Source organism: Maylandia zebra, linkage group LG20 (genome assembly GCF_041146795.1).
Source record: "Maylandia zebra isolate NMK-2024a linkage group LG20, Mzebra_GT3a, whole genome shotgun sequence".
In the NCBI taxonomy this organism is placed as follows: Eukaryota; Metazoa; Chordata; class Actinopteri; order Cichliformes; family Cichlidae; genus Maylandia; species Maylandia zebra.
This window is the reverse complement of record NC_135186.1, coordinates 23894751-23913223: the sequence shown is the minus strand read 5'-3', so window position 1 is coordinate 23913223 and position 18473 is coordinate 23894751. Positions and strand designations below refer to the sequence as shown.

Genomic DNA, 18473 nt, shown 5'->3' with positions numbered 1-18473 from the left:
TACACTGGCTTATACAAAACGGGCGGAACACTCAAGGATCTACAGACTAACTGAGAGCAGCTCGAGGATTTGAAGGAAAACCAACGCACCCAAGAAGAGTCGTAACATCCGGGTGGTATCGGTGTATGTCAAGTGGTGATATTCTGCTCCTTTATGCATAACATGACAGAAAAATACACAATGGGTGTAATATCTAACTATATATTATTGTTTCCATTGCTTTTTACGCATTCTCTGAAACTTTTGAAAACGACCTCCAATTCATACCTGAGAATGAAAATGGACTATTTTTTTAAGTTTGATGTTGAATCTGAATAAATACAAGGCAGGAAATGAATCAGTCTTGTATTTGTAACAAAGAAAAGATGCAGTTACACCTGTACAAAATTACATCGCCTTTTTGTACTAAAGCTTTTGGTCTCACAAACATTGAGAATTAATGCCTAAATTCAAATATTCAGCTGTCTGTTAATGGCAAAAAGCCCCCAAAACATATCCATCACTATCCAGGCACTGCTACAGTCTCTATTTTCATTCACGTCTTTCACTTTTTTGGATTTGAAATCTATAGCTAAGGGGACTGAGGACGGTGTAGGCAAAATATAATTTAAGAGGTGCAGGCTATGACACACGTTTAGTTAATAAAATATTAAAACCTTTTTAAAAAATCTGTGTATAGGCTACACATTTTTACAATTCACGCAATGATAAATTAAAAATATTATTTAAAAAACTGTTCTTTTCTACAAATGTTCATTGACACTCTATCATACCATACACTTACATCATCCCATCTGTGCTTTACCAGATGGGATGATGATTATTATTACTACTATGAAAGTATCACTTGTTATTTATTCTCTTATCACTCATTAACACTCTGTCCTTTTCTGCCTGTTTGCACTAATGCACATACTGATAGTTCTCAACTGTATCTTGTTTTTTTACTGCAAGTCTGCACACATTGTTTCTGTTTGTCTTCCTGTTTCTATCCCTATTGCATTGAGGATGCAAAAGGCACAAGAACTTCCCTCCAGGTTAATGAAGTTCTCATTGTATATTCATAGTAATCTAGTTTTTGGTCAAAACCACAGGGAGCCAGTGGAGAGAAGTAAAAACAACAACAGCAACAACAAAATGCCACCTGGTGTAGGCAAAAAATAAAATAAACACAAAACTTAATTTTATGATTATATCTCCTTATATTTTGGACCTGAAAATGTACATCAGACTGGTGAGAAAGACCTAGTTTTTCATGTTTTTAAGGAAATTGTACACTGCAAACCAAAAGAAGTTAGTAGAACTTAAAAGTTGAAGCTTATCACACCTCCAATATTTTGATTACATTTAACTAAAATAAAAGTAAAATGTTTAATAATTAAATTAAAAAATACTTAGCAAATCAACCCAAGTGACAAATAGAGAGGGATGGTTTGGATATGTGCAGAGGTGGGATAGTGGATCTTGAAGATTGAGTTCTAAGGCAGGAGAAAAGAAAGTGGAAAGCAAAAACTTAAGACAACGTGGGCTAATGCTAGAATTCAAAATCTCAGTTTGATGTTCATGATAAAGCTCTTTCATTTGTGAATTTTAAAAATTTCTGCCAAAACTTACCTGTATAGTATTTGGGAAAAAAAATCATCGGTCCAATAAGACTGCTGTCAAGTCTGGCGTAGAATGTGTTGGGCATGCTCTGTTTGAACCCCTTTGAAGGTGGATCACTGAGTGCATTTAAAAAAAAAAATACATATAACCAAAAATAAAAATTTATTTGTTAAACCTTGCATAATGTTAGTGCAGGAAGAGCAACTGATGAAAGACAGACATTTTACTTTTACTCCATTGTCTTTCTCAGAATCTAAACCAATCCAGCTGTTATATCACACTAAAGACTAATGTCATTTATGTTTGGGGTCAAATCAACCCCAGAAATCAAACCCTTCCAAAGAGGTCTGCCAATTAAATTAAAATAAATTAAAATAATATAATTTAATTTTACTAAGTAGCAGGTTCTTGTGAAAGAGTTACATTACTTAATTTAAGTACTTTGAGTATTTGGTTTTACAATGTACATAAAAAGAATATACAATTAAATCAAGATGGCTTGTTTTGTGAAGAAAATCAGTTTTAAAAAATATTTTTGCAAAACTATTGCACCTAATGTTAAACATATACACGCTTTATTATTCAGATGAATCATTGTGTTTCATAGATGTTCTACTGTATTTCCTCCAAATAACAGCTATAGTGACTTTGTACACGACTGCACGGAGCCTTGATGTTAGAACTGACAAATTACATCAGATCTAAACATCAGAGTTAAAATGAGAAACTATGCAAATTTAATGAAATGAAATACACAGATGGGTTTATTTTGGCTGCGATGGCTGGAAACATTACTGGTGATATGAACAGTAATAGTATGGTGTATTTTAAACCGCGCACAGGACATATGTACAATATACATACACAAAACAGTCAGACACATGCAACAACTACTGGGGGCTTCAGAAATAGTACCATACAAGGGGCTAGACCTAAGAGACTAATTTCAAAATCTACTAGAAACTGACCAAGAAGCTACTGAGCTAAATAAGTTATTATTCATATTATTAGTATTATAAAAAGTATACTCCTGACATCTTACAAAAACATTTAGTGATGTGTCTGGAGTCAATAATAATTTTAAATTAACTTCTACAGTTCTATTTTTTTCTACAAATTGTGGCTTAACTTCGTATGAATGCATTTTATTTTTTTTTACTATTAAGGTACTCGGCATAGGCAGACTCAAATCATACCTTCTTTATGACCTCATTTCTAAAGACTTTTTTCTTTTTAAAGCCACCGTTATTCCTATAATAATAATTTACCCACACTATTTTAGTATAGGGACGATTCAATGTCCCTATATGTATAAAATCCCATGTTTCTATGGTAGGCCTTGCACTCTAATAAACATGTGTAGGGATAGCACAGGAAAAGTTGTAGCCCCGAACAGGTGAATAAATCCAAATTCACATCTTCTTTGATTTTTGCTTTCTGGATTTTCCTTTTTTAAAATCATGATTTGCGTAATATAAAAGACAAATCCAGCAGTAGTGTCACCTATAACAATTGTGCTACGTAAACTCAGTCTTCAACTTTATGAGCGGGTCTGCAGAAAGTCCAGTGATGCTCCACCGTGTTCTCATTGGCACGCTCACTCATGTGATGCACGCGTGTGTTCCGAATGGTGAAGCCCTGTTTCATTATGTAGTCCATCAGGTGAACCCTTAGGGACACCTCTTGGTGATAGTCACATGGTCCAAAGGTGAATGACACTTGGCAGTCTCTGGTGTCCATCATGTGTTTGTTCCACTTGGTGAAGTTGTTAGAAATACCTTCTAGCAGGGCATGAACCTTAGTAGTTATGGTTAGCTGCGTGATGATAACAGCAACAGGGTTTGAGTACTTTGACAGTTTCCGAGTGCTGGAAAGCTCCACGACCTGCTCAAAGATGTCAGGAGGGTACAGCGGCTTTGGATCGTTGAGGCACTGGATCAAAGGTTCGATCTGGTAGAAGTCCGCCTCTTTCCTCAGGAGGTCCGTCTCTGTGAAGTCCAAAGGAAGGGTAAGCTCAGATGTCCGCAGGAAGTTCAGGATGTACCGGAAAAGTGTTCCATCCCGGTCGATGAAGTAATTCCCTTGGGAATCGCGGGTTGTAGGGAAATCTCCTCGGAACATGGCTCCCAGCATGGAGTCCGGATAGCGCTGCAGCGTGGATAAACTGGTGGTGTATAGGTGGCCTCCCACGTTCAAGGTAACAGGAGTAGTCATCTAAAAGAAAAGAAAAACCTGTCAAGCTCATGCTATTGGAACTATATAAAAAAAAAAATTACAATGAAAAAAATATGGTAAAACATGAGTGGACACAATACAAGTCACTGAATCTAGAGCCCCCCCCCCAAAAAAAAATAAATCAAAAACCTTTTAAACATCAAAGTTGCACAAAATAGTTTCCCACCACACGAAATTTATTTTAAGTATCTTCATAGTTTTATTTTTGAAATACACCAATTTTTATATACTGCAGGAAAAACGAAAATAAATATTATAATGCAAATTTGCAAAAAAAACAGCATATGCATCAAAATAAACTATTTCCAGCAGTGCAATATGAGTCCTAAGCATCCCAGAAACGACACAAAGTCATAAAGTCAAACATAACTTTTAAAAACACCAGTATAGGCTCATAAGGCCCTGATGGTAAAAAACTACATTTCCGCAAAATGACATCACTTCCGGTTTCGGGCAGGACATGGAGGACATGGATAGTTCACGCTGATGGACATAGGAAGTGTTACAAATAGCTGATCGGATTGGCAAAGCGTGTTTCTGGAATATTATGTTTTTGTTGCTGCAAGTGCTTTTTAATGCAGTTTTTGCAAAGCTATTGTAACCCACATCAGATTTGTGGGTTGTGCTGCTGCATAAGGTTGGAGGTGTAATTTTCCCTCCCCGCCGCTAGGAGGCGAGTATGCCTTGAGATGACTTTCTGTTAGTCAACATTTCCTGTTGTGGAAGCCGTTACTCACGAGGCAACCGCTACTCACGAGGCAACCGCCAAATTAGCTGAAAGATCCTGGATCTGAGATCTGTGAAATACGGCCGTGGGAAGCTGCGTCAGCTGGACGAGCTATCTCACCACGAGCTCCGGTAAGGGATGCTACATGAATGTTAGCACCATAAAGACATGTAGTTGACTGCTGTTAATATATTTTCTGCTTTAAAAAACAAAACCAGTCGGAGTTGTGATATTTATGTTTAAAGTACTGTAAGATCACTGATGTGCAGATGTTTAATTTTAAGTGCTAAAGTATACATTAGAATGTGCCCAGCTAACCGCTAGTATTAAGCTACTGCTTAGCGATCTCTGTGTTCTAACATTACTGTGATTCATCTGAGTTTGTTAGCTTTCCAAAACGTTGGAGAAGCAGTAATATTGTCATGTAGTGCTTAAATGCACCCTTTCAGTTTTGTTGACTTAGAAGTTAATTCATTTGATGAAGATGCAAAAAGTTCATAAAATGTGATTATAAAATGTGAGGGATCTCATTACTCTGTTGAATGTGTTAATGTTTAAAGAAGTTGATATATTTTTCTGAGAAATAATTCAAGTTGAAATATCTTAAAAAGAAGAACAGTTAAAAGCAAGCTGTTAAAAGGATAAATATGGGAGAGTGAATCTTATAAGTTTATTTATTCCCAAAAGGGTAAATATAAGGTATATTTTCTGTTGCACTAAGACCTTGTGTGATGTAACTCAAGTTATTTTATGATGGTTGAGACATTGTATAACTAAAATAATTTGTTATACTTGAGCAATACTTGACTGAAAGATGAGTGATGGAAAAGGCATAGATAAAATAGTAATGTATGCACTCTGCACTGTGTGCATAGATTGGTTTTTGACCAGGACTGGATCATTTGAGATCTGAACCCTGTGGGTTCAGTGGCGAGCCAATCCCAAGAGAGTGACTGTCGACGGACCCGAGTGCGGTGTGGCCAGCCGTGGGATCCATCTTCAGCGAACCTCAGGACTATTACTACCTTCCTTGATACAGATAAGACTAACACTTTAAAAATCTACCCGGGTAGTGTTAGAACCAATGGACAGAAACACACACACACACACACAAGGAACTCTAATTTCTCTTTCTAAAGAGAAGTGGACTGAGCAACGGGAGCGGAAGCTCTTTAATTGAAACTCTTTGGAGAATTTCCTTAAAGAGGATGTTGTTTTGATTTTATTTTTGGGCCCTTTAATGTGCGTTTGTGCACTGTAGGAAGCCGGCTTTAGACAGGCAGGGTTTGTAAACTTTACAACTTTCAATACAGTTTCTATTCAAATCACATCTTATCTATCATTGTGTGGTTCCTTCTCTGCTGATCCTTTCAAGGCTCCATAGTCTTACCTAGAACTTTCTGATACTGGTCCAAAGTCGTCGAGACAATAATTTAATGCATATCTCATGTTGTTTAATTGTAATACCTGTTACACTATATGTGGAAGGAAACTTTGACTTAGGACAAGCTGATGGCATAAGATGTAAGTACAACGCCTCCGGTTTCATATGCAAAAAAAATTATTGCGCTAGCTTACGTGGTTGCAGTGCTACCGGGATTTAAAAATAGTTACGCAAAACAGAGCGTGCCTGCTCCGACTGGCTTTAAAGGGTTAATGCAGGATTTGCTTTATTAGACTAAACTAGTTTCAGCTAAAGTGGCAACAGAGCAAGTTTATGTGATTATGTGATCCATTGTCAGACACATGTCAGGTTTCTTAGGTGTCTCTTACCCTATGGCCCCAGTCTCCATTATCCATTTGTAGAAGAATAGCAGCTTGGCCAGAACCAAAATAGAGAGGGAACGAATGAGGATCAGCTCACTTTGATTTCACCTGTGAGAAAACAGTGATATTAACATCAGCTGTAACAAGACTTCATATGCAGAACAAGACGGACACAGTCTTGTTCTAGGTTAAATGAGGTTTTTCAGTACAGACTTAAGCATCTGTGTGCATGCCTTGAGTTATTTGAGTAAGGGTAAGCGTAAATAAACAGACTGTGCAAAAGATTTGAGTGGTGTTATTTTCAATGTGACTTTACCCTCTTACTGTGAAGTCAGCAGCCTGGGATGTTAGTAGATGCTGGGACTCTTGTGATAAGATTTTATTAAATTTGCATTCAGGAACAGGTGAAGCTGAAGCTCTGAACCTTAATCCCAAAGCCAACATGGCATTGAAGTGCTTTGTGTGCTCAGCACAAGTCTGAATTTCTAAGTATGGATTTTATTTAATTTAAAGAAAATAATCTCAAAAGCCACTCTGCATAAACACGAGATGACAGGCTTTTGTTTTAGCCTCCACAGTTACTCGTGATAGTTGTCATAAACCTTACTAATCTGGCTGTTCTTTTGGAAATTCTGACATTATTCTTTTTTACATAGTTCTCCAGCTGTACCCAATCAGGGTCAAGAATAACAGAAAAGGGAATATAAGAATACGCTATAAAAACAGTAATGTCCTTAAACCATCATTAAAGTAACAAGATCAACTGGGGATTAAAGAAATACAAATGACAATAACAATGTTACCAGATGTCACTATACAGTATTTCATTGATATTCACTGAGTGTAGTAAAACAATTTGCACTGCTGCGACAGAGGAGGATGTTAGGGTGCAGCAGGGTGATATGGAGGAAGATGACCTGCTGTGGCAACCTCCAAGGGAGGAGCCAAAAAAGGAAGTGCTTATAAACACACACACATATATATGTATGTGTGTGTATATGTATGTATGTATGCATGTATGTATTAGGGGTGCAACGATACACAAAATTCACGGTTCGGTTCTTTGGTGTCACGGTTCGATATTTTTTCGATACAAAAAAAATGTTCATGCCTTTTTAATTTGTCATTTATTAAAATTATAAATATATATTTTAACTCAAAAGTACAGTTTTTAAATTTAACCCTAACCCTTGTGCATGTTTTTTATTTTGACAGCGAATACGCACCTGCGGACCACTTATGTGCAGCCCTGGTTATTTAGCTCATCATATTGCAGCCACAGAAATTCTTTTGTCCATGAAACCATAAAGCTGCACTTTCTTTTTGCCTTATAGTCTGATTTGTCATAACTTCTCCGATTTGTGGTAAGCTTTTCTTTGGCTGTCACTTCTTCACCCTGACCTGTCTTATTTGGCTCAGCAGAACTAAAATATATATCTGTCTGTGAAGGTTCTCAGTCATCCAGGTCATCGTAGTCAAATATATATCCTGCTGCTTTTACACACGCACTCACATAAGCTCAGCAATTTTCTGCGCGATCAACCTCTCACATGTTTAAGCTGCGGGAGATTTCACTTGTCATGTTTGCATAGTAAGCTAACAATTAATAAGACGATGTCAGAGGAATTGGTGCACAAATTATCATCACTCACAGATCAGTGCTGTCGCTCTCTATACACAGTTCGCACGATTGCAAAGTGAAAGCAAAAAAACAAGCGCAAATTCAAACGCGATTTCAATATGTCACATATTGACAGTGGCTCATCGATGCCAATGACATAATTACCCAGCTACATTTCCGAAAGAATGCAAAAGCATTGACATATATTTTTCCTTCCTACAAAAGCCCGACGGGCAGGGCAGAGATAGATTTTGGTACCCCGACTGAAAAAAATCGCTAGCTCCGGGACGTCGGGCTAGCGATATTGCAAGCCCTGTATCTGATTGAGGAATCACTCATCTTTGGAAAAGAGAGTTTATTACAGAGAAATGTCTCTTTCCAAAATAAAAGCTATACTATCCGCTTCTTCTGGGCTATATTCTCAGCAGCATATTAAACAGCTGTCTAAATGACTCGGCTAAAGTTAGTAGCATGCTTGCTTGTTTTTTTTCTGCTTCCACTTGTCTTTGCACTAGGATGATGTCGGCGTAAATGTGCAGTCATATTCGTTGTGTTCCCACTAGTGCTTTCAGGTTAATCTCGTTGAAATGACCTTAACGCCACAGCACGGCAAATCTCCGTTAACGAGCTACCGCCGATCGCCCCGTGCATGGGGCTAGACGGCCAACACGTTAACGAGCTAACTGCGCTAACACACTAGTTCCCACCCATGTAATTGAGCATTGCATGGCACATCCAACATACTGTTTTACTTTAGTCCATGACTCGCTTACCTTCAGGGTCATACGTCACATGAAAACCAAAATAATTCCAAAGGCCAGATCTGAATGAGGGTGGTCCATGGGGGAGGTCCATGTTGTAAGGGGAGCTTAACTTCTGTCTCGCTAGCTTGCCCTGCGCTCTTCCTTCTGACGATGCTGTCTGTGTTGAGCGCTCAGTGAATCTGCGTTCGACTACTCCGCCTAGGCTGCACTGTCGACCCTAGGCGGAGTAGTCGAACGCAGATTCACTGAGCGCTCAACACAGACAGCATCGTCAGAAGAAAAGTTGATAAAATAAATTACAAATTTTGTATTGTTCGATACATATGTGTACCGAACCGAAAGCACTGTATCGAACGGTTCGATATCGATACGAATATCGTTGCACCCCTAGTATGTATGTATGTATGTATGTATGTGTGCGTGTTAATTTAAAGGAAATTGCCAATTTAAATAATAAAGCACTACTATCCACTTTCCCAACTTGTGTACCACAAGGAGACACTTAGAGTATCTGCATATTTCTGTATACTTAAAGTAATAAAGCAAGTATAAGTAAGCCAATGTTCTAAGTAAGAGAGTAACTGATATAAATTATACTCGCAGAATTTGGTTTTATGATCTGAGCTTTCATCTATAGGCAAATAACGTACGCGGTACAGTCCTCATTCTTAATTTCCTTTAAGCAACCCTTAGTACTCCCCATCTCATTTGTTATGCTACTATAATGTGGCTGGTTGCAGAGCAGCAAATACAAGGCTTGGTTCTATCAATTGCTGCTTCCCTGTTTAAATATAAACTTAACATTTCACTTTCAAAGCATGAAAGTCGGGACTAAATAGCAGAAACCACAAAAGCACTCAACTTGAAACTTAAACCTGGCGCAGATAAGCACCCTATATAAAACTGCCCACACAGACCTGTTTTACTTACAACATTTAACTAAGGTGTATTGGTTCACTGCATGCTAGTGAAGCCAGCTAACCAATGTTTCTTTAAAATATCCAGTCGACAGTGCCTTTGCAGTATTTGCTGCCAACTGGCTAACAAGCTGCTACAGCAAGCCCCGAAGTGCATTTTTAAGTTCAGTACCGTTACTACATCACAAACCCAGCTCGGATACACAGAGCTGTGTGGCGTGAAACACAATGAAAGCATACAAGTTAACATACAACCCGCTAATCTAGCTAATTGCTAGCTTCTGGTTAGCAAGCTAACGCAGCTAGCATCCCATTAGCTGCTCCTACTACTAAGGTTAACGCCAGGGTCTTAGTAGGACCGAGCAGTGAGTGACACATGAGCTAAAACCATGCCTTACCTGCTCTCTTTCGTGCGTACTTGTGTGTTTGTTTTTATTCAGCGACAGAAGCCTGTGGTTGGTGTCTAACGGTGCAGCTTGAGAGTCACTGATGTTTACCGCTGGTCGCACTGGGTAACTGTGCTCGGCTCCGGGCTAAACCAAGACTGCGCACACAAGGAGGATCAAGGAAGAGAAGGAGGGAGGTCCTGGTGCAGCTGCAGGCGCCTCTCAGTGAATCACGCTCACACATAAACGCATGGTCGTTTTATTATCGTCATGCAGCTTGTGTTATAACAGAAATGTGATTCATTCACACTGAAGAAATGCAGGAAGCCTTCAATAATTTCTTACTATCTTAATTGTACATTTTTGTGAGGTGTCTGCATCTTCTATACAAAAGCAGGAGCACTTGGAGCATTAGAATAACATGAAACGATGAAAAGTCTTTAGGTCAGGTGGCTTTCTTTGTGCCACTTCTGGCATTTTGCTGCAAGATGATGAACTCCAGAATGAGTCTGGCTGTCCGAGAAGGCCTCTCCATCACCACAGAGTGTCCGCAGTTCTCCAGCAGATCCACTCTGCATTCAGACAAGGTCTCTGCAATCACTGCCGCTCCAGAGACATCCACCACCTGAGCAAATGCAGATGATTACCAGTATGTCTATGACAGGGATGCCAAACTAACTTTGCACTGCTCACTTTGATCTTAAGTGGTGTGGACCAGTGAAACTCTTCTTTTTGTCAGTGTAAAGAAGTTTATCTATGAATTTAATCGAAGAGGAAAAATAGTGGGAAAAAGGAACTTCTCTGTTATTTCATTTTTTTAAATTTGTTACCTATTTACTTTGGTGAAGTATAAATGGCCATGGGGGAAGTCTTTATCAGTAGCCAAAGCTGTAAAACGTATAAAAATGCAATTCAATTTACGACCTTCATATTTCCCAAAGCCGTCCAGTGGGCCAGACTGAAGTCTTTCTCAGCCCAAATCTGGTACCCGAGCTTTATGTTTGACACCCCTGCTCTATAAAGTTTCTCTTTAATAGAAAGCCTGAGCCACCACTTTCAGTGTACAGCACGTGTGCACCTGGAATATGAATCTTCAGATTAGTTTAGACGCAAAACCTGCTGTGTAATCATTTATGTACTTGGAGTCATTGTGTTAGTTTACCTGGTCTTGTTTGCCCCATATCACTTGTAAAGGTGTGGTTATTAGATGCAAGTGGTCCTGTAAGGCGTATCTTGATTTCTCACCTACAATCTCCATAAAAACTAAAGAAAAAGAGAATTTACTGGAATTTTTCCACTAAACTGGAAAATACTGAAATATTTCAATACAAAGTGAACTGACCCTCTTGGTAAAATGTGTTGTGAGGCTCTCGGACATCTACCAGGCCTTGAAGGATCTAATCAGCGAAAAAGTAGCTTTAACAAAAAGTTCACAAAATAAGCCAAGCTTCGAATAACAAAGCAATTCAGTAAGACGATTACTACTCTGTATTTGTTATTTTTATAGTCTACATCATGATTGCAAATTATTAGCGCATAAAACAAAACAAAAAAAATGTATACTTGAAATTAAGGCCTGACCTGCTGAGGAATTTTAAAGCGAACATGGGAGCACAGTTTGAACATATCCTCCATCTCCTCGGGTGTAGTGGGGATCAGCGGGATGTTCAGGGTGTAATTGCTGTGTTCCAGGTCCTGCACATGATTGTCAAACTTGGTCTCACATGGATGTCTTATTCCTGCAGAATAAAATGATGATTTTGGACACAAAGTTAATTTCATGCTCTGTATTAATCGGTTTGCTATTAAAAAGGCACTATTTAATCTCCAGAGAGCCCCCGTCCTCATATGGGGACAATAAATTGTGGCTTTCCTGCACCTTATCCTTTACTCTGTTCAATAATGTGATTTATATTTTGCTAAACAGTGTCTTTATCGTGTCTTGGCATAAAATAAACCCAGTCCCAATCATTTAATGTTGCGCCCTGGGAAAATTAATTGCATAATGGGTCCAATTACAGATCCAGTCTTAGGTGGAATGTAGGGTTTATATTAGTAATTAAATATTATGTCTAGCTGAACATATTTTTTTGTCATGAAAAAAAAAGTAACAAACTAAGCAACCTTCACACTTTCAGAGCCCATATGCTGCAGAATGAGTGCTCACTTGGCCAACCAGTTGAACAGCATTTCTCAGTGGCACTACTGGTTAGCCTGACCCATATCCCCCACCCCCACCCCCCCCCCACCCCCACCCCCACCTTCCCACACACACACACACACACACACACACACACACACACACACACACACACACACACACGTTCCTCCTTAGGATAAACGGAAAACCACCATAAAAGAAACACTTTGTACATTTTAAATAGTCTCCCTCATGTAAATGACGTTGTCAATATCTTGGTTTTTCATACATTTTCATACATTGCATTGTTCATATTCGGCTAACAGTGAAATGTGTTTAATAAATAAACTTACATTAAAGTTCATACTCACTTGTGTTGAGTAATTGTGAAAACAGCATTAAGTTAAATCCACATATATCTGGCATGTCAGGATGTGTCTTTATGATGTTGAATTATGTTAATTTTATTAGCCATTTTGTCAAACTTTTAAAATATAGTATGGTATTACACTACCTCTATTTTGAACAAGAAAATGAATAAAACTAACTGTATTTTGTTAACCCACTGATTCTAAAAACTTTGGATTTTCTGTTTCTACATCTTATACATCTTAGGACCCTACTCTATTTCCATTTGATCACAGAGGTGAAGTCCTTAGTTGGAGCTCTTCCTACATCTAACTTCTTTTTCTGTTTTTTTGGTAAGTTCCTTCATTTCTTTCTATCTGTCTATTAAGAAATGTGAGTGCCTGTTTAAAGTTAAAATATTCACTCTTTCCTGCATCCAGCCTCTCTTTGGACAAAGCACAAAGGGCTCATTGATGATGGTTTACACAGGAACACACAAAAGTGTGTTTCCATGACTTCAGAGGACAGTGTACTGACTTTCATTTCCTAAAGAATTACCACAACTCTAAGCACTGATTGCCGAAACAAGTCTTCCCTCTAAAACGTACTCCCTTTTTCTCACCATATTAGAACTGAACCCCACAAAGTGACCTTGACAGCAGACAGATTTCATCACAGCATAGTACGATTGGGCTCACGCATACACAGACACACAAACACACTGACTGACCATCTGGACAGATGAGAGTCATGCTACAGATTTCTGAGGGATAGCAGGCTGCGTAAACCCCGGCTACATTTCCCCCCATGCCGGTTCCAACCAGATGGAACTGTTTCCTGTTTAAGCGGATGGTTTCCACAAACTGAGAAGAACAAAAGACAAAAACAGAGTTTTACTGGAATGATTTAGGCACCTGACAAACACACCAACATATTTTAAAAACTATCTATTGGGTGTACCTGATGGATTCTTTTGACCTGCCCCTGAATGGAATAATCATCTATGTTGGTGCGTGTTGTCCCCTCATGGCCAGGCATGTCCACACACATAATGTGCAGATGTTTTGGCAGATACTGGAGCAGCAGAAGACAAAAAAGAACGCTTAATGTCATTAATATGAGAAATGCATTCAAGCCAAGAAAGGGTGTTTTAAGAAGAATTTCATAAACAGCACAATATGTATTTATGAAATCATTTCTAATTAATGTTTAAATTGAAATAAATTCCAGTCTTTCTCTTGGATCGTGTGACTGATGGAGCATAACTCCACTGGATAGATGTCTGACTAAAAGCATACATTCAGCCTTTCTTTGACAAAAAGTTTGAGTGTTAGCTAGTTTTAAGCTGAGTGTTAGCCCCATGAGCTATTGGGAAGTAAAATGTGATGTCTAGTGTCAGCCAAACCTTGACAACAGTGAGCCATGTGTCTTTGTGAGCAGAGAAGCCATGCAGCATTAAGATCGAAGGTCTCATTCCAGGCTTTCCTCTGTAGGAGTAACAAAAGCGATAACCACCACAATCCGCATAGCCCACCTGCAGGCCCAGAGTCCTCCTCCAGTACCTGAAAACAAGCAGGTACCATATCTGAGCTACAAAGACTTACATGCAAATTCAAATCTGGGCTTTCTTCGCTGAAATGCTTTAAAGGATTAATGATGAGGCAGATTCTTTTTCTTGGATAGTCACAGCAACTAAGACACAAGAAATATCATTAAACAAAGTATGCTAGGTAACCAATGCCACAGTTTTCAACAATGTCATTGATAAATGAATATAATCTTTAGAGCACCTTTCCAAATTAGAAACCACAAAGCGCATGACAAGAAAGGGCAAAGAAAATCCAGGTACACTATACAGTATGTACATACACCACTTTGTTAGGCACACTTGTATAACTGCTTATTAACACAAATATCTAATCAGCCATCACAGGGTGAGATGCGAAAGCTCAAACCGTACATCAGAATGGAGCAGAACGGTGATTAAGTGACTTTGAGAGAATGGTCAGAAAGAGAAACTATCCAATGAGCAGCATTTGTCTGGGTGGAAATTTCCTATTGATGTCAGAGGAGAATGGCCAGACAGCTTTGAACTAATAGGAAGGCAAAAAAAACAAAACAACAACCCTAAAATAACCACTTGTTTCAACCAGAGTATCTTTGAACATTCAGCAGGCCAAACCTTGAAGCAAATGGGCTACAACAGCAGAAGATCCCATTGAGTGCCATTTCTGTCAGCTAAGGACAGAAAAATCACACAAGCTCACCAAAACTGGACAATAGAAAATTGCCCACTTTGATGAGTCTCCATTTCTGATGTGACATTCAGAGTGTATGGTCAGAATTTGGCATAAACAAGATGAAAGCATGGATCCATCCTGCCTTGTACTAATAGTTCAGGCTGCTAGTTGTGCAGTGGTGTGGGGAATATTTTCTTGGCACACTTGGTACCAGTTGAGCATTGTTCTAAATATTGCTACCTATTTGAGTATTGTTGCCATGACTATCCCTTTATGGCCACAGTGTACTCATCTTCTTATAGCTTCAATATAATGCACCATGTCACTAAGCTAGAATCAGGCTCCAATTACAATGAGTTCACTATACTCAAATGACTCAGTCCCCACATCCCAGTCCAATAGAGCCCCAGTGAGTGGGGTAATGGAAGCCAGCAAATCTGCTGTAACTATGTGATGCCATCATGTCAATATGGACCAAAATCTTTCAAGGATGTTTCCAGCATCATGTTAAATCTATGCCACAAAGAATCAAGGCAGTTCTAAAGGCAAAAAGGGGGTCCAGCCCAGTACTAGCAAGGTGTACCTAACAAAGTGGCTGTTGAGTGTAAATCATAGATTCAATCAGATAGAAACATCAATAATGTGATTAAACCTCATCCTGGATTAAGTTAGCATTCCAAACCAAACATTCTGACTGACACATAAAAATATATCATAGAATAGTATAAAATATAAATTGAAGCACAGCACAAGAAAGTCATCTACATTACCAGTAATACACTTTAATTAATGCAGAGGGCCAGAGAAGAAAGGAAGCCAGAAAGGCCAGGATGGGAATAGCCAGTGTTCCTCCAGCAATAATACACAGGTTCACCACATCCAGATCAGCTGCCATGGCTCAACTGAAAATAAATGAACACAAACTCACGCATTGTCCTTCTGGGGAGAAATCTGTTAAATAAATTCCACATAATTTCCATATTTAGTTAAGACTATAAATAAAGGGATGTCTTTAGGATGTGCATGTGCACAAAATAACATGATACAAGTTGTAAAATAACTAAAGCGCGCTTCTATAACAAAACACACATGCTAAAAAAAACTGTAAAAACTTACCTTTGAGATGATTTCCCCTCCTTTCTTCTATCTCAGGCGGGAGCATCAAAAGTGATTTTGTTAAATAGGTGCACAGCATGCACACTCTACAACATTTATTTCTGCTATTTTTATGTGCAGAAAGTATCAGTGGTTAACTAATATTTCTAAAATGAAAAGCGCCTGTTGCAGAGGGCAGTTATTCGTTTCAGATTATGCCTGCTCTGAATAAACTCATTGATTCTCATCGTCGGGGTAAAATAGGCCACTCCATCATTGGGTCGATCATTTAAAGTGAACACAGGCCAAGCTTTGTGCAGACAAGATAAATTGGGGTTCTGAATCAGACTTTAAATACTGAAAAAAAATTTTTTTAGTGTGTATGACAGACCTGTCTTACTTCCATCTGGGACGAATCCCAGAAATAAATGTGCACTTTCATAAAAGGTGCCTCGTTTGGTCAGATGCAGTGGCACTCACTATTTTTTACTGACACGGTTAGTCTGAGAGTGGAGGCTGAGGAAGGCCAGTCCAAACAGCCACATCAAATTACAAGCTGAAGCTTAAGGCTAAAACTAACCACTGGGTGTCATTATAGAGGCAGACTGTTTCCTGCAGTGTGTGGTAAAGTTTCAAGGGTCCTTTGCACAGGGTGTCGTGAGGACCTAACTTTAAGATGTCGTCACTTCCAGTTCAGTGGGGATTGAGGCTTTTAGGGAATTGGATACAGATTTCATTTGCAGATGTGAGCGACAGAATATCACATCTTTGCAGACATGCTGCCCTACTGCATTGATGCTGACTCATCAGACTTCCCCCAGTGCTGTGTACATTTCTATATTTATTTTTCTATATTTATCCAATGCATAGAGATGTGTCAAAAATATATACAGATAAAAACATGAAGCAGAAAAATAAATCATAACCCTAAAAATTAAAACTACATTTTCCAGTTATTTTCAACTAGATTAAATCTGCTCAACTAAACTTTGCAAAGTAACACTGGGTGTGATTCTGATTTAGAATTAATCAGCAGTGTTTTTCTGTTTATCACCTTGTGTGCATCAGTCCAATCAGAGTCTAAAGGTCTGTAAAGCACACAGTACTGACAACTGTTAAATAAACAGCTGATAACTGCTGTTGGGAAAGTGACGTTCAGCTTCTGAGATCTGCTAAAAACGCCCGAGCTGTTCATTATACTGTGATTTTAGTAAACTGGTTTAATCATTGTGGTTATTCACAAACGATGTCAAAATTTAAACTGAACCCAATACAAAACAAGGATTACAGAGTAAAAAGGCTGAAGTTCACAGATGCCACTCTGCTGCATCTCTGGTCCACTACAGATGACCTACATGCAAAGTAGAGCAGAACAAATGGACACGGCAATGCTGCAGAGGGGCTCGCCTTGCATGGGAATGATTCTCATATTTGAGTGTATATAGGATGGAGGGGATGCTCCCAGTCTGCTCGCTTTGACTACATCACGTTAGCCGTCGTATTATGTCCTGAGAGGAATACTTGGTGGAGCAAAGCTGGCAGAACAAAAAAAAAAGAAAAGCAATGTAGCGACACAAAAACGTGTCACGATGACACATTCACACAGGTCAGCTGTTTTGCTGGGAACAACGACCTCATTGTGAAATTTTAAATTTGCCAATAGGATCGTGTTGAGAAACACTCGGCCTCATCCTTAAAGAGTAACTGTGAGTGTTTGGGTTGCTTTAAGGGAGTTGCTGCAGTGAGTGTTTGTCTCCCAGCAGAAAGACAACCACACAGGCATGGATCGATTAGTGAAGGAGCTTAAAAGACCAAGAATCCCTTCATTTGAGCCTCAGTTCAGAAGTGATCAGTAACATTTCTTCATGGAAAATAAACAACTACTAGAAATCGTAAAATTATTCATTGGAAGAAAATAACTAATGGGGTTGTCTGACTATTTTAGAAGAGTATCTTTTGCGTACATTTTCTGCTTGTATGGTTTTGTGTCACGCTTCCATGATACAATTCAATAAAGTTGGAGGGGGAAAAAAAAGAAAAAGTCAAAATCAAAGCAGCAGAGACTGCAAGGTCTGTACTCTGATGCTGAGGGTCCATCTGGTCACAATTTCTGGAACAGTTTGTTTGTGGTGGCAACCTTGTTTAACCCTGATGTGCTCCAACTTTGCATTCTAGGATGTGGAGGAATTAAACTCAACAGAATCAATGGTCTCACCTGGACTAGCATCACACCTTCATTTGAGCCTTCTGTGTTTATCATTTCTACGATAGACACATCTAACTAAAGAGCAGAGTGAATGTTCTCCCGCGGTTTTCTTACATGTACTTTGGCTTACATTTCCCCCTCCCTCTTTCAAAGGAAATGAAACTGATGAGAAATACAACAAGTTCCCCCACTCTGCATCTGATTCATATCAGAGCAAACTGACTATATGTTTGGAAATGCCCTTAGCCGTAAAGGATTAACCCTTTAAATACAGTTTATGACACAACCTGTGTTGCAGCTATGTAGTGTTCAGTTGAAGCAGAGATAATCCTGTTGACATCACCAGGTATATTTTGCCAAAAAGTGGCGAATAAGCTGAAACTCTAATTTAAAAGAAAAAAACAAACAAAAACAAAAATGTT

The 18473-nt window shown here is 38.8% G+C and overlaps 2 protein-coding genes across 3 annotated transcripts; both read right to left on the bottom strand.

The window, feature by feature from the left end:
• Positions 1–2163: 2163 nt before the first annotated feature.
• Positions 2164–10189, bottom strand: kctd6b (potassium channel tetramerization domain containing 6b). 2 transcript variants are annotated; one of them, XM_004546057.5, is made up of 3 exons: positions 10035–10189; positions 6341–6442; positions 2164–3819 (listed from the first exon to the last, which is right to left on the bottom strand). In XM_004546057.5, the coding sequence occupies exons 2-3, from the start codon at positions 6365–6367 to the stop codon at positions 3133–3135; spliced, it is 714 nt and encodes a 237-aa protein (XP_004546114.1). In that variant the 5' UTR covers positions 6368–6442; positions 10035–10189; the 3' UTR covers positions 2164–3132. The 2 variants fall into 2 exon arrangements, with proteins under 2 accessions (XP_004546114.1, XP_004546115.1); XM_004546058.6 differs by lacking the exon at positions 6341–6442 and having other exon boundaries at positions 10035–10187.
• Positions 10190–10268: 79 nt separating this feature from the next.
• abhd6b (abhydrolase domain containing 6, acylglycerol lipase b) lies at positions 10269–16103 on the bottom strand. The gene is made up of 9 exons (XM_004546056.5): positions 15867–16103; positions 15521–15652; positions 13916–14072; positions 13471–13584; positions 13241–13373; positions 11604–11761; positions 11365–11419; positions 11185–11285; positions 10269–10647 (listed from the first exon to the last, which is right to left on the bottom strand). Exons 2-9 carry the CDS (start codon positions 15643–15645, stop codon positions 10468–10470), a joined length of 1023 nt encoding a protein of 340 aa, XP_004546113.1. The 5' UTR covers positions 15646–15652; positions 15867–16103; the 3' UTR covers positions 10269–10467.
• Between the last annotated feature and the right edge of the window lie 2370 nt (positions 16104–18473).